The 25,992-nt window shown below is 42.5% G+C and overlaps 1 protein-coding gene across 2 annotated transcripts in view; it reads right to left on the bottom strand.

Moving 5' to 3' along the window:
- The window catches only part of CRYL1 (crystallin lambda 1), a 75,968-nt gene that overhangs the window by 29,219 nt on the left and 20,757 nt on the right, over positions 1 to 25,992 (bottom strand). For both annotated transcript variants that reach the window (XM_032765675.2, XM_032765685.2), the window contains 3 exons: positions 25,089 to 25,215; positions 7,593 to 7,754; positions 5,772 to 5,966 (listed from right to left, as the gene is read on the bottom strand). In XM_032765675.2, the coding sequence (XP_032621566.1) occupies positions 5,772 to 5,966; positions 7,593 to 7,754; positions 25,089 to 25,215 (484 nt within the window). The remainder of the gene's footprint in view (positions 1 to 5,771; positions 5,967 to 7,592; positions 7,755 to 25,088; positions 25,216 to 25,992) is intronic.

The raw sequence follows: 25,992 nt of genomic DNA, 5'->3' as shown, positions 1-25,992 counted from the left end.
GGCAGCCCATATGGCTCCTGCAGTGAAGCGTAGCGCCCTCCTGTTGCCAGGAGGAGGAATTACACACTTCCCTGCCAGAGCCCATCAAAGCTTCCCTCACAGGGGAGCCAGTTAACAAGAGGTTCTAAAACTGCTTCTAAATTTAACAACCGGTTCCTGCAGAACTGGTGCCAACCAGCTCCAGCTCACCTCTGCTTTCAAGCAAAGAAACAAATAAAATGCTAACAGGTTGAATACACTGTGTTGTCAGTACCATCATCTTCTCTGAAACGTAACCTTGGAATCATTGGACATGATTTTTTTTTGCATTAAAATTCACTTCTTTTGTAATCTACTTTTAAATATTCTAAATTTCTCTTTAACCCCTGACATTGATTATACATTGTAGCACTTGATAAGGGACACCATTTGCTTTAGTGTAACATCTCCTAGAGCATGATCTATTGTGGGGATGTAGGACTAGATGTATGCATCTTTCTGAACCAGGCTCTGGAAGGCACAGGGGATGGACCACTGACAACATCCTCAGCTCCAGAGGAATTCTTTTTAGGACAGTATGATTAAAAAAATTCCTGTTTCCCCCTTGCATGCAGTGCATATTTACAGAAGAATAAGATTACTTGTTTAATTATGCACATGTATTTGCATTGTTTCTTTAAGTCTGCTTTAACCACAGCACAATATAAAATGAACAATAATATGTGTCCTGAACTAAATCTTCTCCTACTTGCCATTTTGCAATTCTGTACGAGCAAAATAGTGGGGATTACATCCTTCAAATCACATGCAAGATACATCACCAAATTAAAGTCAAGTGCTAAAGATCAGAACAGGGCCTTAAGCTTAACATATTTGATGGATCTGGAACATACAGTAGAATCTCAGTGTTCCGAACACCTCAGGAATGGAGGTTGTTCGTATCTCTGAAATGTTCGTAATTCTGAATAAAACGTTATGGTTGTTCTTTCAAAAGAAAAATACTGCTTTTCACCATCTTAATTTAAATGAAACAAGCACAGAAATGGTGTCCTTACCTTGTTAAATCTTTTTTTTTTAAATCTCTCTTTATTTTATAGTAGTTTATGTTTAACACAGTACTGTACTTAGTTCGGGTTTTTCTTGTCTCTGCTGCTGCCTGATTGCATGTTTCCAGTTCCAAATGAGGTGTATGGTTAACCAGTCAGTTTGTAACTCTGGTGTTTGTAACTCTGAGGTTCTACTGTATGTTCATTTCTCCTCTAAGCTTTTCTGATACTTCTGAGCTGAATTCTGCATGTACACCTCGGTCCTGGAAAGTATTATGCATGTGACTGTGTATTTTCTGCAGATGTGTAAGAGTTTGCAGGAACAGAACCAAGGTTACACTGGAGTCCTTTCACTGACAACAGTAGGATTGCTCCTATATAACTGAAGAGAATTTGGCTGTGTAACATAGAAGTGCCACGAATGAGTTCATGCTAAGTAATGATCATCACTGAAAAGTAGCATAAAGTGAGAGAAACTGCACCAAATTTAAACAAGTTAAATAACCGTATAGTTTTTAAATGATAGCTCTTAAATCAGATTTCATTTTCAAGGATGTGTTGTATCTCTACCAGCATATTTCCATCAACAATACTTTATGGGCTAAATTATGGATCCCCCTGCTGGTGTGTAGTGGATGAGGAGAGGTCACAGGATGCACCCAGATTCTAAACACAACATGCCCTTAAACACTAGCCTGTTTGACCAGCCAGCATGCCCAGTGATGCCCTTTGCCCCGAAGCAGGAGTGACCACTGCCTTACCTTGTTCGCACACCTGCTGGAGTTAAGCAGCAAGTTGTGTGAGCACACGATATTTCTTTATAAAGAGCAGTAATATTGCCAACCCCAAGAGTTCAAAAATCATGAGTCAGACTCCCTGCTCCCAAAATCAAGCCATTGGCACAATATATGTATATATTTGGGGGTTCTTTTAACTTGTTTTTGAACCTTTAGAGTTCACATTTTCAAGATTTTCTCCTCATCCCTGAGGGCTACAAAGTGACTTTTTTTTTTTTAAATGGAAGCTGAGATTCTCACATAGCAACATGACTCCAAGACTGGGGCATTTAGAAAAACACTAAGAAATGCAGGATTTGCAATAAAATTGCAAAAGCTGGCAAGAAAGTAGTAGGCAAAGCTAGGAATCACAATGTCCCAATAATACCCGAGTTATTCTATTTATATAATCTTATAGAACATAAATTTAGCCATCAAGTGGTTAAAGATTACAATCGTAATTGTCTGACATACAGTTATGTTATAAGAGAACAGAATGGCAGGGGCCAGGGATGTGAAACTTGGAGGTTTGGGAAAAACCTCAGCAAGCAAGTTGCATGCCTCTTTGTCAGCACTATCTCTTCAGCGGTCAAAGTTCAACTCTAATTAAAAACAGCCTAGAGAATGCAAAAATGTAAGTCAACATTTTAACAATTAACTAGGAACTTTCAAGTTCTTAATACTTTAAGGTCAGTATTTTGTCAAATACGGCCAAAACTTTCAGAGCTAGGCACCTAAATCCATCTTTAGGCACAAAGTTGGAGTCCTGATTTTCTGAAATTCTGGACACCCATAAATTTATAGTGAATTCAAAGGGGATTGGCATTCTTACCATCTTTGGTAATCAGGCAACTTATTTTGGTGGCTTAATACACTTATTGTAAATGCACAACTTTAGACACCTAAATTTGAAATTTTTGGCAATATATACACAATGCCACGAACAATTAAAGTCCTAGTATCATTATTTCACAGAAATCAGAATTTTTGATATTGAGTGTAGCGAGCAAAAGGTTGCAGCTGTGGGAGCAACATGTGCATAAAAAGTGCACACTTGCCTACAATATCCTATCTTTGCATGCACAACCCAATATGCTTTACTACTGATTTGCATGTGCAGAAATTCACTTTGAGACCACAAAAGAGTATTTGCACTCACAATTACAGATTTTGTGGGAGAAATAGGTAGTGTGTACTTTTCTGGGTGCACCAACAACTAAAAAATTGGCCATCCTAGAGGAATCCTTCAAAAAAGGTTCACACATGCTTAAGGAAAAGCTCATTTAACATACCCCAACTCTCAGTTCAGTTTTGTCCTGACTGCTTCAAAGAACTTCCAGCATAAAGTAATCAAGCTCTGGGGGGGGAGGGGGGTTTGCAGTTCTTTAAAAATTATCTTTCAAAATACTTTAAAATTGTGCATCATTAAAGGCAATTTTAAATAGGGAGCATTCAAGTATTACCCAACTCCAGGGTTTTGATGTGATGCTTATGTTACTGGAGACATGGAGTGGATTCATTAGCTTTTCAAGAGCTGTTGGAAGCATCTGGAATAAAAATAGCTCAGAACTATGGACTCTATATTTTTTATCAAAACTTCAAAATACGGAGGAAAGTCCATTAAAGCATAGTCCCTGAGGGACCCAGATGCTCTCCTGCCCCTCTGAGCACATCCTCTTCCTCCTGAGTCTCTTCAAAGGCTCTACATCTCCTTCCACGTTAATTCCACAAATTCCAATTGATCACCTTGAAGGCTCTACATACCACCACTTTTCCTACATTTTCCTCTTGCACCACTCTGTCACTCAGGATTTATGTTGTGCTAATTCTGCTTCCCTTTATGTCCTCTTTGCATCCTCTAGCACCTCTGTGATTTCTCTAACTTCTCCTCTCCACTTGCATTAACATCCTCAATCTCATTTGCCATGCAGCTTCCAGCTCCTTCCTCCAAATTCCTCCTCAAAGCTCACCTCTTAATGGACTGATGGATGGGAACTGATAAAGTATAAATAAAACAGAACCATCCACTAACCACAGAGGATGAGATGACAGACTAAGGACTTGTCAACATCTATTTAAGGTCCACAGTGCACCTGCCCTGCACGTAAAAATGCTGGAGAATCAGGCCAGGGCAAGGCATTTGCAGGTATATAGGTTTCTGGTGGGAGGGGATTTGTCTGTGTCTTAGGTATGTAAAGGAAAGATACATATCACCAAGGTACCCAAGCACTTATTAATCTACATTGTTCATTAATTGTGTGGACACTAGTAATACAAGCATCTCTATACAGAGAAGAACTATACCATTATACAACCAAGTCAGTGGGGTCTGATCCAAGTGCAGAAATTATGACAAGTATAATGGCAGACAAAAGTGAGACGTGGTGCTGAGAGTAGAAATATACAAGCATGATTAACATATGCCATAGTTAGATCCTTAACTTTCCAAACCTCAGCCTCACTTGAGATAATTATCTACTGGAGAGAGTGCAAAGCTGCAGGCATTATACACTCACTTATGAGGCTGCTGGAAAAAGTGAAGGCTGATAGTTTCCCTGAGGGCTTTGATAATGAAATTCAGGAAAAATAACCAAAAATATATCTCAAACTCTTCCAGAACATAGGGAACACATGAACCAAAGACTCCAAAATGGTCCCATTAACTTCTGTCCTTAGAAACTTGAGTGCAGCCTGACATTTGTGGATGAGTGTTCTGTTCCTGGAGGTTAAACTACCAACGATTTAAACACTTCACTACATTTCACTCTCTTTTGAGTTGAGACAGAGTAATTGTCTTATTACCCCACTTAACACAAATGGAGGACAACTTAAAACTAACATATCTGAGGGGAATCTATATCATAACACATGGCAATTAGAATCATAGCATTGTTACACTTTCTTCAACTAAAACATTGAAATATCCTATACTTCAGAACTTCAAGCACCATTTTGTTCACTATTTGAACTTATTTGTCAGTATTATTTGGTTATAAAAAGCAATTTCCATTATACATTCAAGGTCAGTCAATACTCCACAACATAGTATAAACTGGATACAGCCTTCTTATTCACTTCCTGATCTAAGCTGTTAAACAGCGTTCCTGTGGGACTATGAACAGAGGTTGTCCACCAGTCACGGGAGAACTGAAATATAAATATAAAATTTGTAAAATGCTTCGGAATCCTTCAGGATGTGTGGTAGATAAACATCTAGTTATTATTACTCTAATTATGACAATGTACAAACCTGAGATTCCTGTGCTTTTTTATTTTAAACAGCTTGAGAAATCAGAACGTTCTTCACGAAAAAAAACTAGCTCTGTTCAAAACACAATTTAATCTGCCACTGTAATAGTGGGTGCACTACTCATCTCCTCCTGCTGAAAGGTACTTTGTGGCATAGAACATGTAGCTGTGGGAAAAGTTGCAGTGTCACAAACAGATGATTATGTACTAAAGGTCTCAATGGGAAGGAGGTGGAGAAATCTGTCTTTAAATACCAGTATCAAATAGCTACCTGAGAGATGAATTCCTGAAAGGTAAATGGATTTCTGTTTAAAATATTATTTTCATCATCCTTTCACTGAGTGCAAAAAGTATGCCAACAACATTCTGAAAGCAGCAGGAAATGAAAAGAGACAACCTGAAAATCAGTATTGTGGTTTCTGACCCTTTAACCTTGCTCTTCTGGCTATGTTGAAAATAACCATATTTTGGAACAGTTCTAGAGTTTCTCATTTTGCTATCATTTAGCTTTTCTTCCTCTGTCTTCAGTATGTAATAGCATCAAAACCTCTAATTTTTGTAAAATTTACATACCTGTCTTTATTTTCATGTAATCTAAGGGGCTGAATGTTTAATAATGATGAAGACAGAAAGCTAAAGGAAATTTAAATACTACAATATTCTTTGTTTGTTGTGCCTATAAAACTAGTAGTGTATGTAAAGAAAATGAAGTTACACGTACACCCACAAGTCTCCATGCCTCACTAATAACTGCATACTGGAGACGGTTCAGAACAAACCCATCTATCTCTTTGGTTAATTTGACGGGTGACTGTCCAATCTTCTTCATCAGGGCATAGGTTTTATCCACTGTAGAAGGCTCTGTTTCTGGATGGGGAACCAGTTCAACCAGCGGCACATAATAGGGAGGATTTACCTTGACAAGGACCAACAACAAAAAAATTGTATTAATTAACATTGTTACATTGAACCAATACAATTTAAAGCCTATTTCTGCTCGGACAATTTTATAACAGAATGGGCCTTTTCCAATAACCAGGATGGGCCTGATTTTCAGAAGGACAGGGCAGTCACAAAGCCAGTTCACAAGAATGGCCGGCACTCAACATATCAGAAAATCAGGCCAAGGGGGCCAAATCCACCCACAGCTTTAACTCCACAGAAGTCAATGCAGTTACACCAAGCATGAGTTCACTCCAATATTATCAGTATACTTTATGCTGATTCAATCCATTCATTCGTTTCTAATTTTCAAAACCGTTTGTTATTCAGATGCTGATTATAAATAACATACCTCTTTTCAAGAGGCATCTCAAACGAAAGATTTTCTGCAATAATTTTGCTGTTGTCATAAGTGAACTACACTTCCAAGCAGTCTACATAACTTCTTTCAAGATTCATTTATTTTACTTACTAATTTATATTGACCTGCCCCTCTAACATACTCTGGGTGCATTAGTGAATGTCACATAAAACACTATTCCAAGAAAGCTACAAGACAGAGTGCCTCCAAAAACTATTACCCATTCATTTAACAAAACAGAAACCTCTCCCAGCCATATTCCAATCCCAAACAGCATTTCTCACCACAGTCAAGAACTTCATTATGTAAACATTAAGGAATAATTAAATAAATAGTTCATTAAAGTTCTGGAATTCTGAAAGAAAGTCCTATAAACAGCTGGAAATTGTACCCACGTTCTTTTCCAGCACTCCATGGAGCCACAGGACAACTGGCACCCTTGTGAGTTTCAGCAGACAGTTCAAGGACTGCATGGACATGGACACATTTCTGTCAGTGGCTGGTCCTCAAGCCCTACTCTCAAGTTCTTATACGTGCAGCTCTCATGAATAATAGTATTGTCTGGCAAGAGCACCTGAAATGCTATAAATGGCCACTATACATAGTATTTGCATACACTGGATTGTAACAAAGCACCAGTGCTGCCCCCAACCCCTACTGCAATTGTAATCCCATTCACTTTTCCTCAACTGTGCTCATCTAAGTGCAGACTTTGGTGAGCAATGTGCACCTTTCTCCAAATTATCCATCTATGGTACTTCTATAGCCCTTATTACCACAGCACCTGAGCACCTCACAGTCCAACATTAGGAAAATACAGTTATCCCCATTTTACAAAGGGGGAAACTGAGACACAGAGAGACTAAGTGATTTGCCCAAGATCACACAGAAGGATTGTGACCAAGTATGGACTTGAACTCAGGTCTCTCATATTATATGACTAGTGCTCAGAGCAACGGACCATTCTTCTTGTTATGCAGAAGCCTTTCTACACAGATCCTGAGCTAACAGGGGGCCTGATTTTCAGGTACCTGAATCTCCCGCTGACTTCAGCTCGAGTTGTGAATCCTCTACACTTCTGAAAGTCAGGTCTTGAGCGCTCAGCATTAGCCTTTGGGCACTCTAGGCTTCTTTCAGGAGCACTCAGCAGCCTGCAGGATACCTCTCTGGTATTAAAACTCAGATTAAACATGTAAGATTAAACATAAAGCAATTAACAGAGTCTGTTGGAGTACTTACAGGATGTGACACAATACACTGCTTCACATGCTTAAGGCCAGTGAACAACTTAGTAGGCAAAAGTGTGGAAGTTGAGCTGCTTAGGATAACATCATTATTGACAATAAGATCTAACTGACCAAAAATCTTCTTTTTCAATTCTAGTTTCTCTGGTGTGCATTCCTGGAATAAAAAGTAGTAATAATAGCATTAGAAATCCTCCAGTTAATACTAGTTATCAATACATTCATTTATTTTTCCGACATATATACTGAAGCTTCCAAAGAGATCTAGGCACCCAGGCAAACAACCAACCTAAAATACATATGCAAACAGATTTATATGTACCTGCCAGACAGAATACTCTTCTCAGATCAACTCATCCATTTAGAACAGGCCTACGTGAGGAAATTGACAAGCATAGCTATAATGAAACAATTTTTTTTGCTAGGGATAGGCCAATATAACTTCCCCATGTTGATGCTCTATTCTGGAATAGAAAGGACTTTATTTCAGAACAATTACTATTCTTCAACATAATTCTGCTATAGCAATGCCGGTCGATCTGCCTATGTAGGCAAGCCATAAGTGAACAGATACGCATTGCAGTGTACCTTAAAAGGTAGACAAACTCAGGATCTGTAGGACCAAGAGAGACAAAGCAAGTTTCAGAGATCAGGACCATGCACTGGAAATGTCTGCCAGTGGCCCTGAGACATACAAAGCTAGGGATTGACATCTGAAGTGCCTCCGATGACTTCATCTGTGAAGGAGAGAAGAGGTCTCCAAACCTTAATAGGCACTGTAGGTCAAAATATTCAAAATAAACCAGCTGGAAGTCAATGCAGTCTGTGGAGCACATGTACGAATCTTTACTAAGCGGGCGGACAGCCATGTTCTTCACTGACTGAAGTTTTTAAATGGTCTCTCAGTGCGACCCTATGCAGAGCATGCTACAGTAAGCCAGTCTAGAAGTAATAAAGGTACGGAGGATGACTATGGTGGAGTCCATATCCAAGAGCAAAAGTTGCTACCTCTTTGCCAAGTGAAGATGGCAAAAAATAAAAACAAACAAAAAACACACACAACTCTTTTCTACAGGCTATGATTGCTCTCTGGACACCCAACAGTAGGCAAGGTTCAACTAGGATCCAAACTTAAATGTGAATTTCTGTAACAAAAGGCAGGTCTATCGCCTCAATAAAAGGGCAGAAAACATTTCCATCCTCTCCTGGGGTCAGCACCCCAACCCACCCATCAGCATTACTCCCCCGTGTTACATTATGGGAAGAGACAGGAGAGGAGGCTTACATTTGGTTTATATAACTTCAGACGGACTTTCTGTGGATGTTTTGGGGTAAGGAATTCCATCAGATTGAATGCAAATAGGTAAAAAATCTTTTTTTTTGATCAGTTTATGTGGAATTTTACTAAGCTTTAAGTCATAAAATGTCCATGACTCAGAAAGGATAAGTGAGGTCATTTAAGAACAGTAGTTAGAGTCCATTGTAATAAATTCCATTATCAAAATGAAATGATACTCTGCTTGTAATTCCTGGATCAGTTAAACTAGCAAGCTGGTTAAATTTAAATAGTTTCTTCTAGCAAAGCCACAGATGAAAACAACTCTGCAGATACTGTTCACACTAATAAAGGAGTTGCACTGAATTGCTTTACTGTGAGAACTTATTGTGAGACTCTCTACCTGAAATACTATGCCTTCTTTCAGATCATATGATAATCAAAAGGGGAAAGCTCAGAACTGTAGGAAACCCAAACCAGCTATGATTATGTAAGGGTTCTGAATGGAACATTTGCTTGAAGTTTCTTGTACAGTGACACAATTGTATTCAATTTGTTCGACCAGTGGAATAAAGTTTCTGTCCTTGTGAAGCTTGGAATTATTTTTTTAATCAGAGATACTGACTCCCTGAAGAACAGAGAGAAAATTAAGCCCTAAAAAACCTATTAATCTGGAACTTCACTTGCTGTCAATTAGAAAACTTGGAGAAGTCTCTAGCTATTCTGTTTACCCTGAGAAAAAGGAGATCAAATTATAGGTCGTTAAAACACAGTACTAAGCCTCTCATTTGCTCTCTGGAATAGTCAGTGCAATCCATCTGAATGCATTTTAAGTGACACTCTATATACCTGTGCCTCTCTCTCGCACATTTTTTGAGACTATCAGACTTCTCTTTTGCTGCAAACAGTACGTCCTTATTCCAAGTCTCTAATGCCCTAATAAGGTTACTACAACCCAACTTTCAACTTAATTAAACCTTACAACAAACATATTTTGTAACAGCCTGACGAGAACATGCCAATTTGGTGGCTTTCAATAACAATGCCCTGGAGAGGCTGCACTGTACAGAAGTTTAATACCTTTTAGAGTTAAACAAATTTCCAAACAGTACAACCTCTCCAGTGAATCTAAAACCTCTCTGTGAATCTAATATATAAATTCAAACAATTCAGAGTAAATACATGTCCAAGCTGGAAACACTGACTCCCATCTGCCAATTAAGAGCCTGATCCTGAGAGATCTGGCAACTCTAAAAGGGTAGCTGTACATTAGAATTTTTTACCTCAAGTTAATTTATTGCTATGCCTCAGCCTTGGATAAAGTACAAATGTTCGTAACCCAGAACAAAAGGCCTCTAAAAACTTAGGTACCTCCAGTTAATTGGCAATCAATTAACCTGAGGTCAGAAAGCCTAGTGCAGACAAACCCAAAGACTTCAATGTAGACAATTATCTTGCACAACTTTGCTACATTGTGCATTCAACGAACGTTTTATAAGCCTGCTCCAGCCTTCATAACCTTAACATACTGTACCTGCCAAAAGCAAATTCATAGGTATTATGTCAATGTCTGGTACTCTATAACACAGTGATTCTCAAACTTTTGTACTGGTGACCCCTTTCACATAGCAAGCCACTGAGTGTGACCCCTCCCCTTATAAATTAAAAACACTTTTAAATATATTTAACACCATTATAAATATTGGATGCAAAGCGGGGTCTGGGGTGGGGGCTGACACCTCACAACCCCCTGAGGGGTCCTGACCCCCTGTGTGAGAACCCTTGCTATAACAGATAGAGGTGTTTATTATTATTATTGATTCGGTCTTTTGATACTAGATCAATTCTTTGTAAGACAGAGCAATCAGGACATTCTCCCAGATTTTCATTTTTATTCAAAACTACTAAACATAGTTGTTTCAAAAACTCAGTCAGTGGGTTTATTTTTTTGTGTGGTTAAGTCCTAATGTTAATATACTGTAATACATGACCATCTGCTAAAATAAATGTTTCATGTATTTTACAATATTTATGAGCCACTTTCATTATAGATTGTCATGTTTAAATGTGCATGCAAGTAATTATTGTTTAGTATTTGTATTACAGTATCATCTCATGACCCCACTCGGACCAGGGCTCCATACTTATAGACACTGAACACATACATAACAAGAAGTCCCTCCCCCAAAGGGCTTGCAGTCTTGGCCTTGATCCTGCAGTGGCGCTCTGCATGGGCAAAGGGGTCTGACCCCACAGATCTCATTGCAGGATTGTGGCTACAGTAATCCTAAACACAATTTTCACTATTGGCTTGTCTGTACAGTTGGGTAAAGCGCCCTAAGGGGGTGTGATTTCTAAAGTGCACTAGTGAGTTGCACATTAATTGGCCTGTGAGGATCTGCCAGTGTGCATTCAAGGCTCCCTCACCTGCTTTCAAAAGCATGTTAGGGAACCCTCAGTGTGCACCCACAGCGTCTACACTGACCAATTAATGCACAATACATTAGTGTGCTTTAGAAATCACATCTCACAGTGCACATTGCTGCCCTATTTTTCTCTTGGATGGGACTGAGCAACTCTTATGTAATGGAGAGTCTCAGCTTCTAGCCTCAAAGAGCTGATGGTTTTTCATTAAGAAAAGACAAAGGGGGGAAAATCTCTGAAAGGAAAAGCACAAATCAACATTGCCAGGGGCATAGTGGCACCTGAGGTCTTCCCTCAACCACTACCTCATTCTTCTGCTTTTCAGCATATAAAGCCTGATTTCAAGAAATGCTGAGCACTCAGAGATGCTCACATTGACTTTTACTGGAGTAGTGGGTGCTCAGTGCTTCTAAAAATCAAGCCCATAATGTTTTTCCTGTAGCTATGGGAGTAACTGCTGAACCAAGAAAGCTGTGACAAAGAAATCCTGATCACTTTCTGATGATTACGAAGTGTAGTCTGGTTATGATGAAGTTAGATCGAGGTTTCCCAACACTACAGATCCTGGCAGGATGATTTCTCATACATATACACCTTACAGCAGATCATTAATCTGTCTGTCTGTCTGTCGCAGCACTATCGTGACAGAAGCCATGTCCAGTCTAGCCCTCAGCTAGTGGGACAGTTGTTGAGATGCAGCAGTGAATGGAAGGATTAAAACACAAGAGGAAACCTTATGGTTCTGAGACAGACTCAATAAACCCCATCAGGAAAATAAAGTGACATCACTTTTTCCCAAATACTTTCATCTTCTTTCACAGATAAAATCCACTCAGAAAAACAGTGTGAAAAGATACACAGAGAATTCAATTCATAGTTATTGCTTTATCATCCAACTACTGAAATAGTTAAAAAAGCCACCTGGATTTAAAAACAAAAGACCTGATAAGTGTCAGCCTACATAAAGAATATGGAGGTAGCTTATCAGCATATTGATAGGCACCACCAAATATTTGGAAAAGATATTTGGAAATTTAGTCAAGAATCCCTTGAAATTCTCTCATTGTGTCACTTAGCTATAAAGCTGGTGGCCATAGTTAGTTAAAGATAATTTTGGAAAACTGCAGCATATCTTTATTAGAAAAGTGACTCCTGTAGAAAGCCAGCCACTTTGGAAAGAAATAATGTGCACACTCCAAAGTTACTGCCAAGAAACGGTCCAAGCTTAGCTCTATGCAAATTGAACATTATAACTTATGAGCAAATTATGGTTTTCTTTCAAAATTTGCATTTAAGATTTTTTGGGGGGTGGGGGGAGAGAAGTATATCTCCAAGTGGCAGTGGCAGTACAGAAGTACATCCATATTTTGACTAGCCCCTCCAGTAGGAAGGAGGCATGTGTAAGAGCTGAGATGCGTGACGAGATAATGAATGCATGGATATTGCAGATTATCATGTGGATCAGAAAGGTACTGACAAAAGTGGATTCAACAGTACAACAAACAGATGGTAGTACATATGTAGAATCCCCTCTTTGTACACACAGTTTCATACATTCCAGTGAGGAAAATGAGATCCATACAACCAAGCTACGGAGTCCTGATTAGTCAATGTGCTTACTAGAAAACGGGAGAATAAGCAGAAACGTGGCTAGGCTGCATATCAGGAAACAGGATTTTCATTGAAACCGAAACCATAATTCTACGGCCGCTGAGCAGTGCACAGGTTAAGCTCAGCATGAGTCCACCAGAATGCTGAAGAGGTGTAGCCTATGATCAAAGCCACAAGCACAACAGAGATTTGTGTCTATATGGCACCGGTGACCTGTATGATCAGTCATAATAGGTGAATCACACAACAGCAGACAAGTGAAACTGCAAGGTACAATAAGACCAGAGGTGAAAGTAAGCCGGTTCAGGCTGGTACGGAGTACCAGTAAAAAAAAAGGTGCAGCAGCGTACCAGCAGATAAGTGGAGCATTCAGTACTGGCTTACTTTCACCTCTTCTGGCTGCATAAAAAACAGTTTAAACTCAAAGCTAACAAAAGCCTGGAAAGGGAAAACTCATTGTCACACTGGATTCTCTCCTCCCTCCTCCTCCCAGACAGGCTGCCAACGTGGCCAGGCTCTGCATTCCCCTGACCCCTTGCACTCAGCAGGTGCTGCAGTGGCTCCCTTCCAGCTTGCAGCAGGGAGCAGGAGGACTGGAGGAGAGAAACCAATGTGACCGTGACCTTTTCCCCTTCCACTGGCTTTTATTAGCTCTGGATTTAAGCTGTGCAGCCAAATGCCTATTCTATTCTGCCCGTGCCTTGGTCTCATCGCCCCCCAGAGCAAATAACAGTGAGTGAAATTAATAAGGATGCCAGAAATGTCCCCTAAGCCTGCCGGTTGAACCGGGGAGCGAACAGGTGAGTTTAAACTGTTCCTATGAAGGTAGCAGGTATCCTGGGCAGGCTTCTCCCTCAGCCAGTCCCCCAGCTCCCTGCTGCAAGCTAGAGGGGAGCCGCTGCTGCCCCTGCTGAGTGCCAGGTCAGGGGGAGGGGAAGCATGGAGCCTAGCCCCGTGGGCAGCCTGGCTGGAGGAAGAAGAGGAGAAACCAATGTGACAGTGAGTTTTCCCTTTCCACTGGCTTTTATTAGCTCTGGATTTAAGATATGCAGTTAAATGCCTATTGTATTCTGCCCTGCCTTGGTCTCACCTCCCACCCCCCAACAACTGTGAGTGAAATTAACAAGGATGTCATAAATGGCCCCTAATCCCACAGAGTGAACAGCTGAGTTCAAACTGTTCCTATGCAGGCAGCAGGTATCCTGGGGAGGCTTCTCCTTCAGCCAGTGCCCCTGCTCCCTGCTACAAGCTAGAGGGGAGCCGCTGCAGCCCTTGCTGAGCACGGGGGCTGGGGGAACATGGAGCCAAGCCACATCGGCAGCCAGACTGGAGGAGGAGAGAGGACAAGGAGAAAAATGTGACAGTGAGTTTTCACTTTTTCAGGCTTATTCCAGTATTAAAGTTTTCTTACAGATAGTACCAGTAGTAGTAACTTTATTTTGTATATCAAAGTCATGCAATGGGAGGTATGAAGTATGTAGGAGAGGTGGGTTGCTTGTCTCTGGATTGTAGCAGTAAGAAATGTAACTCACTTTCACCCTGGCTCCGCCCCTTCTGCCTGAGGCCCCGCCCTTCCAGGGCAGAGTGGGCCCCATACTGGGAAGACCTGTATTTTACTTTCTCCCCTGAATAAGGGCTAACAAAGGGTGTGATTCAGTGCCCCCTGAAACTAATGAAGAGGCTCTTCACTGACTTCAATGGGCTTTGAATGAGTCCCAAAGCAACACACAGTGGGCAGGCATACTGGGTAAATGAATAAAGGTAAACTGTGGTAAACCTGGTATATTCATTTTGAGGGTGGCATGATCACCAAAAACTCATATTCCCCCCAAAGCTGTTTCACATCAGAAAGTTTTACATGTAGTTTACTGATCTTGTCTGAAGACGGTTTAAGTAAAATAGCTTTAAAATATTAGGTCATCCAACCTCAAAGTCTTTTACTTATGATTCTTAGTTCTGCTAACTCAGGCCTCTGCTGCAGATTGGGACCTATATCATACTTTTCTTCTAGAAGTCCAAAAATGAAAATCAAGAGCTAGGGAACTGGCGGCCATTTTCTTGACTTCTATATCATATCCTGATGTGCAGTCTTTTCAATGAACAATAATTATCTGCCTTAAGCTAGCAATTCACAAATTGAAATCCTAGAATTTTAAGAAGAGTATTAATACGCCAGTGTCTATTGTCTACACACACAAAAACTTAAATGGTTAGTGTATAAGAAGGATTACAAATGAAAGTTAGTGGTACATTTAGACTGCAGTTTTGTTTTGCTATTTGTAGTTATTACAGCCAAGATGAAAGCACCAATTTTGTTTCCAGTCCTATGATTACCGTTATATGTGCCCATTCCTTTTGCAAAAAATATCATGAATAAAACTAAAAAAATATGTATATATTCTTGGAAAGTGTATTGTTGGCAAATGCAGTTTTGCCATTCTAATAAACGGTTAAATGATGGATACACCAAAATATATCTAATAACTTAAATAAAGAGAAGAGCACTTCCAAAGATTTACACTTACTTAATAAATCAGTTAAAACTTTCAGCATTGTGAAAATGGGAATACCTTCAAATTTTTCCACTGATGGTTTTGTTTTTAATTTAAAAATTGCAGATAAACTTATTTGCATGCATTTTATTAAATCTCCAGGACGTAGAAGATAGTTCAGTGATTGATTTAAATCAAGGGTGGCCAACCAGTGGCTCCGGAGCCACATGCAGCACTTCAGAAGTTACTATGAGGCTCGTTGTATAGGCACCGACACCAGGGCTGGAGCTACCGGCACCAAGTTTCCAATGTACCCGCAGGTGCTCACTGCTCAACCCCAGCCTCTGCCACAGGCCCTGCCCCCACTCTGCCCCCTCCTGAGCCTGCCGCGCCCGCACTTCTCCCTCTTCCTCCCCCAAAGCCTCCTGTATGCCACAAAACAGCTGATGAGAGGTGCGGGGAAGGAGGGGGAGGCACTGATTGGCAGGGCTGCCGTGGGCGGGAGGTGCTAGAAGCGGGGGAAAGAGCTGATGGGGGGCTGCTGACATATTACTGTGGCTCTTTGGCAATGTACATTGGTAAATTCTGGTTCCTTCTCAGGCTCAGGCTGGCCACCCCTGATTTAAATAAAAAATAGTAGAAAGCTTGCCAAGACTGTAGAATACACCACCACGGACAAGTTGATAGAAATCAGACAGTGGCTTCTGTCTCTATAGAGATTGTCAAGCACACATCTTTCCATGCTTCACTGTACAACTGTTAGCAGCTGCATCATCTTCCTGCTGAGTAACTGGGTTTGTTCCACAACTGTGTTTTGTTTTCTATACGATGCACAATGTGAAAGGGCTGTATCCATTTATGGTATCATACAAATAAACTGCTGCATGTCATGTGTGCTAAGTTTTGACACCTGTCTGTGTCCTGACTATTTTAGAGAGTTTTAAACATTTTACTACGATTAATATTTTGTATCCCGACCATCTCTATAGCCAGCTGCCTTGGTTACTCTGGACCACATTCATCACAAGAGGAGAGGCAACTTCTCTCTGCTTCAGCCCTGAGGGCTGTCCTATCTCTTGCCCTTGCTGTCATGGCCCATAAGGGCTATTGCAGTACGTGGTGTTGCTGGGCCATGGGACCGCCCTGACTACTCCCCCCATAAAAATCTAGAATGCCCCATATAGGAGCATTTCCAGGAGGGCCGGATGGTCCCTATGCACTGGTTAAGACAATGCAATAGGGCTGTAGTACAGGGATGAATTCTCTTGTATTTAATCAATCAGCCTATACAAGTCTTAGAAAGACAGACAGAGACAAAGAGAAATAGAACAACTGCATTAAACATTAAAAAAATCTTAAAAATTATTTTAAAAAATGGCTTTTGTACACTTACAATAAAAAACCCACCATCTAAAAAATCCAATATCTCAAGACATTCCAGGCCTAGAAGCAAGTGCTGCGTGTTGCACTGGGAAGCTAGCATTCTCATTTCCATTGCCTTAAAGCTCCCATTTCTAACTCTTCAGCATTGTGAGATAACAGACTTTAAACTTCAGGATTGAATATTGCCTGCCCTGGCTATGAGACCCATATCACCTGTCGGGGGTCAGGATAGTGGAATAATGTAGGAAAAGAAAAATATTTTTCTGTCACATTGTCAAAAATAAAATAAAGTAACTCCAAAGTCACTGCTGAAAGCAACTCAGACATTTGTACCGCCCAGCCCTTTCCTGGATAGTACAAATACACTAAGTCCACTTTCCTTCAACAGAATAAAATGCACACAACTTGTTACCTCAAATGGAGTAACCGAGACACTTCAGCTTGAACACCCTGGATTGGGTAAAACAATAAAACAAGTTTATTAAATATAAAGGAGATAGATTTTAAGTAGGGCTGTCAATTAATTGCAGTTATGAGTTGATTAACTCAAAACAAATTTCCTGCAATTAATCGCACTGTTAAACAATAGAATACCAATTGAAACTTCAGCCAATCACTCAGACAAACAAGTTTGGTTACAATTTGCAGGCAATAATGCTGCCTGCTTCTTATTTCAATGTCACCTGAAAGTGAGAACAGGCGTGCGCACGGCACTGTTGTAGCGGGCATCGCAAGATATTTATGTGCCAGATGAGCTAAAGATTCATATGTCCCTTCATGCTTCAACCACCCTTCCAGAGCACATGCAATCAGGCTGATGATGGGTTCTGCTTGATAACAATCCAGAGCAGTGCGGACCGACGCATGTTCATTTTCATCATCTGAGTCAGATGCCCCCAGTGGAAGGTTAATTTTCTTTTTTTGGTGGTTCAGGTTTCCACATCTGAATGTTTCTCTTTGAAGACTTCTGAAAGCCTGCTCCACAGCTCGTCCCGCTCAGATTCTGGATGGCACTTCAGATTCTTAAACCTTCAGTCGAGTGCTGAAGCTATCTTTAGAAATCTCACATTGCTACGTTCTTTGCGTTTTGTCAAAACTGAAGTGAAAGTGTTCTTAAAATGAACATGTGCTGCTATAACATGAAATATATGGCAGAAAGTGGGTAAAACAGAACAGGATACATATAATTCTCACCCAAGGAGTTCAGTCACAAATTTAATTAACATTTTTTTTTTAACGAGCATCATCAGCATGGAAGAATGACCTCTGGAATGGTGGCTGAAACATGAAGGGGCATACGAATGTTTAGCATATCTGGCAAATAAACACCTTGCACTGCCGGCTACAAAAGTGCCATGTGAATGCCTGTTCTCACTTAGAGTTGACATTGTAAATAAGAAGCAGGCAGCATTATCTCCTGTAAATCTAAACAAACTTGTTTGTCTTAGCAATTGGCTGAAAAAGAAATAGGACTGAGTGGACTTGTAGGCTCTAAAGGTTTATATTGTTTTGTTTTTGAGTTTAGTTATGTAAGAAAAAAATCTACATTTGTAAGTTACACTTCTACAACTGAGAGATTGCACTATAGTACTTGTATGAGGTGAACTGAAAAATACTATTCATTATCATTTTTATAGTGCAAATATTTGTAATAAATAATAATGTAAAGTGAGTATTGTACACTTGGTATTCTGTGTTGTAACTGAAATCAACATATTTGAAAATGTAGAAAAGTAATCGAAAATATTTAATCAATTTCAATTGGTATTCTATTAACAGTGCGATTAATCGTGATGAATTTTTTTGTGTCAATTGAGTGAGTTAACTGCGATTAATCGACAGCCCTCGTTACTTTCTTTCATTATACAGGTATTATAAAGCATCCATTAAAATGCTGGCCAATCTAGTTGTTTTTTAATATAATGACTAACTTCTAACTCAGTTACTGCAAGTCTTCTCAAGGCTAAAGAAACAAAAACAATTACTTAGATACCCAAAATGCTTCAGCTCATACTAATATGAAATTTGACACTTAGTACACACATAGTACACTGGCTCTTAAAATGACAGAAAAATCTCTACCCCTATGATACTGTACAGTTAACTACTAACTCGGTAAGGTGAAATCCAGAATCTTGAAAGGAACATTTTGTACTTTTCTAAAGTTAAGAAAACAAATAGGCTATAACAGTGATGAGCTCCCAAAATCCTAAGAACTGGTTTCCTACCGGGTCCTCAGCAGCACTTCGGCAGCGGAGGCGGAAGGGGAGGGGGTGTCTTCACTCTCACTCCAGGTTTTTGGCGGCATTTCGGCAGCAGATCCTTCACCTGGAGCGAGTGAAGACACACATACACACACACACCCACCGCCACCAAAGTGCTGCCGAAGACCCGGTAGGGAACCACGCAGTGAGTACAGTATAAGCCCCACGTGCCTGTCTCCCCATCCCCATCTGACCCCAACTGCCCCCCTCAGAACCCACACGTTTCCCGTCCCCCCAACGGAGTAGCAGCAGCAGCCCGGGGCTCCGGGGGCTATTTACAGGGCCGGCACTCCCCTGCTTCTACTGCCCCGGCCCTTTAAATAGCTGCCAGAGCCCTGGGGAAGCGGCAGGGCTCTGGCAGCTATTTAAAGGGCCAGGGCAGTAGAAGCAGCGGGAGCTCCAGACTTTTTAAATAGCTCCCAGAGCCCTGCAGCCCTATCCCAGGGCTCCAGCAATGGGGCTCTGGTGGCAATTTAAAGAGCCTGGGACTCCAGCCCCTGCTGGGAGCCCCAGGCCCTTTAAATTGCCCCTGGCAAAGCCAGGCCACCCCTTTAGCAACCAGTTCTACACCAGCTTCTAAATTTAACAACCGGTTCTTGCAAACCGGTGCGAACCGGCTCCAGCTCACCACTAGGCTATCAGTGTTCTAGTTCCTTCAATTTCAGATTACTGTACTTGAAACCTACTGCATGCTGTTCAGAGCAAGTAACTGCCTTACAAATGTCTGTTCAACTTTACTCAATATAAAATACAAAACAGGGTACGTGGACACTAATTTTCAGAACTACGTTACTGTAGCAGGGGGCTGCTGCAAGGGCACCTAATTAGCCCCTGCTCAGCCAGCCCCAATCAGGGAAAATAGATTGAGGCTGGGGAGAAGTCTGGTGCCTGGCCTCTGGAACTGGCTGCACCTGTGTGCCTGCAGGTTGAAGGGCCATAAAGGCTGGCTGACAGCTGGAGAACAGGGAGGAATGGCCAGAGAAAGGGCAGTCTCCAGGCTGGGGTAGACTCCCTGTAAAAGAGGAGACAGTAAGACCTGTAAGGCTCTGTAAATAGTATCACTGGTGGTGGGAACTTTGTGTGAATAAAAGCCACGGGTGCTGCATCAAGAAGAGGCTCGTAGTGCTTTATTGGGACAGCAAAGAGCTTCAGCAAGGGGGGTGCCTAGGAAAGGACTCGGTTACAGTTACTTAACTAACCTCCCCCATCTTCCACTTCTATGTTGTATCCTTTAATTTAGTCTATTATACAGCTGAAGTACTTTACACATGTATAACAGAGATGAAGTGGGTTAGGTAAAATCTTTTATTGGACCTTTTATTCAGTTGGTGACAGAGACAGCCTTTCGAGCCTCTAATATCCTGGGACCAACACGGTTACACGACACTGCAAAACATACATAACAGACAGAGAGATCCAGCATGATCTCATGCAGCGAAAACCTCTAGAGGATTTTACGTTGTATTTATTTATTTTGGGTGGAGGAATCTTGGAAGAGAGGAGATGATGCAATTCCACAACCCAAAGCTCCTAAAATGCTGATACTCCTGTCAAAATGGAATACCAGGCTGAAATCTGCAAACGATTGGATGCTCTAGCCCAGAAGTGAGCAAACTATAGCCTGTGGGCCGGATCTGACCCATCAGGGCTTTGGATATGGCCTGCAGGATTGCCCCCCCTGTGGCACCGCAGGCCTCGCGCCACTCCTGGAGGTGGCTGGGACCACGTCCCTGTGGCCCCTGGGGGACGGGGGACAGAGGGCTCCGCATGCTGCTCTCACCTGCAGGTACCTCCCCCGAAGGTCCCATTGGCCAGGAACGGGGAACCGCAGCCAATGGGAACTTTGGGGAAGGTAACCACAGGTGAGGACAGCGCATGGAGCTCTCTGCCTCCCTTCCCCCTGGGGCCGCAGGGACATGGTGCCGGCCACTTCTGGTAGTAGCACGGGGCCAGGGCAGGCAGGGAGCCTGCCTTAGCCCCGCCGCACATCGCTGCCTCCTCAGAGTTGCTCAAGGTAAGCAGCGTCAGGCTGAAGCCCACATTCCCAACTCCTCCTGCACCCTACACCCCACCCCCTACCCTGAGCCCCCTCCCTACACCCCTGCCCTGAGCCCCTTCCTGCACCCCAACACCCTGCCCTGAGCCACCTCCCACCCCACACCTCTCCTCTGCCCCAAGCCCTTGGCCTGAGCATCTTCCTGCACACGGCACCCCCTACCACACCCCGCACTCCCTCCTGAACCCCATCCCCCCTGCCCTGAGCCCCCTCATACACCCCACTTCCCTCTTCTGCCCCAACCCTTTGCCCTGAGCCCTGCCTGCACACCACACTACCTCCCATGCCCCACATTTCCTCCTGCAACCCTGTCCCAGCCCTATGTGTAATTTCCCCACCCAGATGTGGCCCTTGGGACAAAAAGTTTGCCCAGCCCTGCTCTAGCCCTTGCAGATGAAAACCTGGAACACAAGCAAATAAACAATTTATAGGACTGTTTCCAGTCTTCTGATATGGCTGTCACCAACAAAGCGCTGGGGAAAAGGCATCTCAGACCCAAACATCAATGGATGGGCCAACAGACCCTGGATAGCATAGAAAAATGATGTATGACTTGCTTAAACAGGACCAACCAAGAATACCAACTCCTCAGTACCTTGCATAACACAGCTTTAAAATAGGACAGTAAGACATTTTGGGCAAAGGTGGCTCAGTTGATGAAAGCTGCATCTGCCAGAAACAACTACAGCACTGTATATAAAGAACTGCACAATTTAAAAGCCAGTCCATGAAACAAACCTTTGCTTGTCAAAGATTGACGTGGTCACACACTGAACCCCAGGGCAGAATGTCTGAGTAGATGGAAGAAAACTTTCACAAGCTTCTTAACCACATCAGAGCTGCAGATCTGCAGCTGCAGGAGCACCCGAGAGTCCAGTGACTGCCTTTCCATGTAACAGAGGATGTCCCTGTCAAGGAGGTTCAAAGTGCAGCCTGTAAGCTCAAGAATGGCCATGCTGCCAGTATTTGTCTTACAGCTGCTAAGCTGATCAAGCATGACCAGGATTCCATCTTGGAGTGGCTGACTCACATTAGCAACAAAGTATGGATTCATGAGAAACTGCCTGTAACAGGGCCCTGGCTCCTTTCCCCATCCAGTTTGCTGCAGAAATTTCACAGACTCCACAGGAGTGTTTTTAGTGACACTTTATTTCTGTTACTCTTCACCAATATCACCACAGTCCCCCGTGCTCCTGCCTATTCACAATTTTTGCTAAGCTTTAAGCCCTCTCAGCAGGACCTGACGGGAACAGAAATCTCCCAACTCGGGGGCCTCTGTATGGCTAGGCTCAGCTAGCCCTGTTCCTCCCTCCCTCCCCGCTGCGCTTTCTTCCTGTGCCTCTTTTATCAGCCCTGGAATGATGGGGCCAATTGAGTTCTTACCCTCCCCGCAGCCTGATTAGATCATTACCCCAACCAGCTTCTCCTGGGGCACTAATTAGCCTTTAAGTGATCAGAGTGCAGGGTCACCTACTCACTCCCTGCACTCTGTCACATGACTCGATGACAAGTGCTGGAGGATTATTCTCCCACTTTGGAAAGGGAAAGGCGATGCTCTGATGTGTTCCCATCACCATAGCATCACTTTGCTTTCCATTCCAAGCAAACTGTTCACGCTGGTTCTTCTTGAACTTGCTAAGCCTGCCAAAAGCAATCTACACCGTCTACAGCAAACCAAGTTTATGCCTGGATGATCAACTACAGTGCAGATTTTTTCAATAATTTGTGTAATAGTAAAAGTCCAAGAGTTTTGTCCCAGGAAGGATGAGGTGTCTATAGTCTTTACTGATCTAGAAGCTGACTTTTCCTCTGTTGATCATCACTCCCTTTGGCACTACCTGCCTAGCAAACTCCTCAATCTTGTTGAGAAATGCACTGCCATAGCGAGAGCTGTGCCCGCTTAGGTACTAGAATGTCCAACTGGTTTGAATACAATAGAAGTGTCTGTCAATGGCATGTGGCTGATCCTGATTTGTTCAACACCATTACTGACCAAAAGTTGGAACCCATCACTAGCGACATACTGTAAGGTCTGAGGCCTTTTCTGCAACCATATTAGGAGAACAGCAGTCATGAGCCAAGAAGCAGAAAGACAAATCCTCACATTCCATTTAAATTACATTAGAATAATATAATATCGACCTGTTAAGAAGGAGATCCTGTCCTAATAGTACCTATCATCATCAGATAAAGACACAGATCTTAAGGTATTTAAAGAAAACTTTGTTTGACAGCATCCTGTCTGGCAAGGAATCACTTAGCAACACTTGCGGGTGCAAAATCTCTACCTGGTTATTGTTTTGCTTTTATAGAATCATAGGGCTGGAAAGGACCCTGAGAGGTCATCTAATCCAGTCCCCTGCGCTCATAGAAGGACTAAGTATTATCTACACCAGAGGTAGGCAAACTATGGCCCACAGGCCATATCCAGCCCACAGGACCGTCCTGCCCGGTCCCTGAGCTCCTGGCCCGGGAAGCTATCCCCTGGCCCCTCCCCTGCAGTCTCAGCTCGCTCGCTCCGCTGCTGGTGCAATGCTTTGGGTGGCAGGGCTCTGAGCTCCTGAGGCAGCGCAGCTGCAGAGCCTGGCCTGACCCGGTGCTCTGTGCTGCATGGTGGAGGTGGCGGCGGCAGCGTGGCCCAGTGCGAGCCAGGCAGCCAAGTGCCGCCAGCCACCAGTGCTCCAGACAGCACGGTAAGGGGGCAGGAGTGTTGGATAGAGGGCAGGGGAGTTTGGGGTGCTGGTCAGGGGCGGGAGTGTGGATAGAGGTTGGAGAGGAAACAGGGGGTTGAATGGGGGCCAGAGTTCCGGAGGAGGGGGCAGTCAGGAAGGACGGGGGGCTGGATGGGCCGGTGGGGGGCAGTCAGGGGCAGAGGTTCTGGGTGCAGTCAGGGGACAGGGAGAAGGGGTGGTTGATGGGACAGGGGTTCCAGGGGGGCGGTCAGGAATGAGAGGAGGGGTTGGATGAGGTGGCGGGAATCTGGAGGCAGTCAGGGGACAAGCAGCAGGGGTGTGTGGATGAGACAGGGGTCCCAGAGGGGCTGTCAGGGAACAGGGGGGTTGGATGGGGCAGAAGTCCCGGGAGTAGGGAGCAAATAGGAGGTGGGAGCCAGGCCACAACTCCTTCCCCTAACCAGCCCACCATACAATTTACGAAATCCGATGTGGCCCTCAGGCCAAAAAGTTTTCCTGCCCCTGATCTAGACCATCCCTGACAGGTGTTTGTCTAACCTGCTCTTAAAAACCTCCACAACCTCCCTAGGCAATTTATTCCAGTGCTTAACTACCCTGACAGCTAGGAAGTTTTCCCTAATGCCCAAACTAAACCTGCCTTGCTGCAATTTAAGCCCATTGCTTCTTATCCTATCCTCAGAGGTTAAGAACAATAATTTCCCTCTCTTCTCCTTGTAACAACCTTTTATGTACTTCAAAACTGTTGTCCCCTCTGAGTCTTCTCTTTTCCAGACTGAATAAACCCAGTTTTTTCAATCTTTCCTCACATGTCATGTTATCTAGACCTTTAAACTTTTTTGTTGCATGAGACACAAGAACTTAGTATGGCCACTTTTTACAACTTTGTGTACAGTGAAGGGTGCAGACTGACAACCAAGACAAAAGTAATAAAACGGTCTAGTGCAAAGATTCTTAAGTTATGGCAGAAAGTGAATAAGATGAATTCAAATAATTTTTCACTTTTACCCAACTACTATAAGGCTCTAAATGATCAAACTTTGCTAATGGGTTATAACAGAGCATAGCTAGCAAATATTATTATGAACCCTGATAAGTCATCAAGATTTTAAGTCTCATATCAGTTGCATGACAATTTTTTCTTCAAATAAAAATGAGTTAAGCAGATAAATGAAGATATATATAGGTTTAAAGTTTACTGCTTTGGTGTGTATTCAACAGTTTGCCCCCAACCAAACACCATAAAATCTTACAATAACCTTTGTTTGCTAGAAATGGAAAAGTCCTCAACTCACCTGAATGAACATAGCACCATCTACTGCTGTCTTTAAGTCCATACAGCCACTAATGAGAGACAATTGCTTCTCTGCATTCAGAGTTCCTTTCAGCATTCCTGACTTTTCCAGCTCCTTCATTTCTTTCCTAGTGAAAATACAGAATATGCATATAAATTTGTTACATCACACGCTCTTTTTAGCAGTTGGCAACCACGTCTAGCCATTCTTTGAAAACTATTTTTATGATTTTGCAATGTCACTTTATGAGTTTGATAAGTTTAAGTGCATGGTTAACAGTTCATGCTTCCCGGTTGGAGGAAAGAAAAGAGTTAAGGAGAGCATAGGTGAAATCACTGGGGAGGGAGGGATGAAAGGTACATGACCCCTACACACAGCTTTTTATTACCCTACTTATGTCCTCCTCAATGTGGCTCTAGGATCATTCTTGGTAGGGTGACCAGACATCCCGATATTTAGGCGGTACTCTTTTTTTCCCCTCCGCCGGCAGCACTCGGCCTTTGTTTGTTTGTTTGTTTTTGCTCCGCCGGCGACACCCCCACCCCAATGTGTCCTGATATTTTCTTCCTCTCATCTGGTCACCCTAATTCTTGGTTTCATCAACTTTTTAAATAAATCAAACAGTGTGATCCTGCACCATTGAAATCAATGAGAGTTTTGCCATTCCCTTCAATGTAAAGAGGATCAGGCCCTTACTGTGGTTGCGCTGGTGGTAAGAGAGAGGATCAATAAATGATCCATCCTGAAATGGGACTGTACCACCAAGCCGATTACACATAAAGTGTCTGTATTTTAAGACAGATTAATTTCTACAGAAAGAGGGAACATACTCTGCATTAATGAACTGTAGAATATCAAGCACTATTTTATGAAAGTGCATGTCTGTTCTATTGTAAACCTACTA

This window comes from Chelonoidis abingdonii, chromosome 1, assembly GCF_003597395.2.
Source record: "Chelonoidis abingdonii isolate Lonesome George chromosome 1, CheloAbing_2.0, whole genome shotgun sequence".
NCBI classification, from domain to species: domain Eukaryota; kingdom Metazoa; phylum Chordata; order Testudines; family Testudinidae; genus Chelonoidis; species Chelonoidis abingdonii.
This window is presented reverse-complemented; position numbering and strand designations above follow the sequence as displayed.